The 1,325-nt window shown below is 26.9% G+C and overlaps 1 protein-coding gene across 1 annotated transcript; it reads left to right on the forward strand.

The window, feature by feature from the left end:
• The first annotated feature begins 278 nt into the window (after window positions 1–278).
• LOC108722749 (selenoprotein K) lies at window positions 279–1,062 on the forward strand. The gene is made up of 4 exons (XM_018448029.1): window positions 279–477; window positions 560–644; window positions 759–833; window positions 913–1,062. The coding sequence occupies exons 1-4, from the start codon at window positions 459–461 to the stop codon at window positions 1,004–1,006; spliced, it is 273 nt and encodes a 90-aa protein (XP_018303531.1). The 5' UTR covers window positions 279–458; the 3' UTR covers window positions 1,007–1,062.
• The last annotated feature ends 263 nt before the right edge of the window (window positions 1,063–1,325 follow it).

Raw genomic sequence — 1,325 nt, forward strand, 5'->3', positions numbered from 1 at the left:
TTATAATAATTATTATTAAATTATTATTAATAATAATTAATAATAAAAAGTCACAATAGTAGTGCTCAACAAAATAAAGTCATTAATTGTCATTTTCTTATTTAAATTATATCACATTTCTCAGAATATCTCAGAAAAAACGCTGATTGGCTGATATATTAATATGGTCGGACACTTGTTCCACCATCCTCATTGGTAATCATCTTCTTGCGCAACAACACATCTCTTCTTTATTACACCATGGGCTTAACATCCAATAGTCTTGTTGGTCTGTTTGATTGCCAGTCATTGGTAGTCTGTCAGTCTATATTATATGTGAACGTATGTAAAGATCTGATAAAGTCTATAGTTACGTATAATAAAATCGTGTATAAAATTGTACGTAAAAAAGAATCAAAGAATTGAAAATAAATTTTGTATTTGAATCAATCTTTGCTGACAAGCGTACTGCTTCGAGTATGGTTTATGTAACGGACGGTAATATACTGTGATCTAATTTTTTATGTATCAAAAATAATGGAATTTGTATATATATACGTACATAGTAATTTGCTTATAGATGGTAATGTGGTAAAATCTGCTCCATGGGGATTAAGAAGAATTTTCGGATTCTTTACAGGAGTAATTTATATGATTATCATGTTGTAAGAGCTATAATCTACTATATATTAATCATACAATGCTATAAATCATAACTTTTTGATTAATTAACTACATTGTTCTTTCTTCTTTATATGCATAATATTGGAAATATTTAGTTTTCAGACATTGGTTAATCCTGGCATGAATAGATCAGGAAGTCAATATTCAAGAGATTATCGTCCAGGTTCTGGGTATGATAATTTCTTCAGACATTTATATTAAATGAGATAAATATATAAGATAATAACTTTCACAATTCACTATATATAGACCACGTCCTCCAACGCGTAGATTTGGTAGACCAAACACTGGAAACAATGTTGACATTCCATTTTTTGGAGGTTGTAGCAGTTGCGCAAGATGAAAAAATTAAAATAAAAAATATTTTGTTATATTTACTTTATTATAAGAAAAATTCATTAGTTTGGTCATGACTGAGAGGTATATAATAATATTTGTATCATTTATTCAGTATTTGTTATTAAAAAGTAGCATGTTAACATATTTAATGTATTGAAAATATTATAACTCTTATTAAAAGAATTTTTGAAACTTTTATAAAGTTTAGTTTCATAAACGTCATATATATAATATTATAGATATATATATATATCTGAAGATTCTGCACTAAGCCAAGTGGAATAATGTATAAACCTCAATAAAACCTTATCACAAGGCCTAAC

Source organism: Mycetomoellerius zeteki, unplaced genomic scaffold, assembly GCF_001594055.1.
Source record: "Mycetomoellerius zeteki isolate Tzet28-1 unplaced genomic scaffold, Tzet1.0 scaffold216, whole genome shotgun sequence".
Lineage (NCBI taxonomy): Eukaryota > Metazoa > Arthropoda > Insecta > Hymenoptera > Formicidae > Mycetomoellerius > Mycetomoellerius zeteki.

What these genes read in the sequence shown, in the direction of transcription:
- LOC108722749 (XM_018448029.1), top strand. An exon ending in ATTTATATGATTATCATGTT is followed by an intron (nt 645 to 758) that starts GTAAGAGCTATA and finishes GGAAATATTTAG; the next exon opens with TTTTCAGACATTGGTTAATC. An exon ending in GATTATCGTCCAGGTTCTGG is followed by an intron (nt 834 to 912) that starts GTATGATAATTT and finishes CACTATATATAG; the next exon opens with ACCACGTCCTCCAACGCGTA.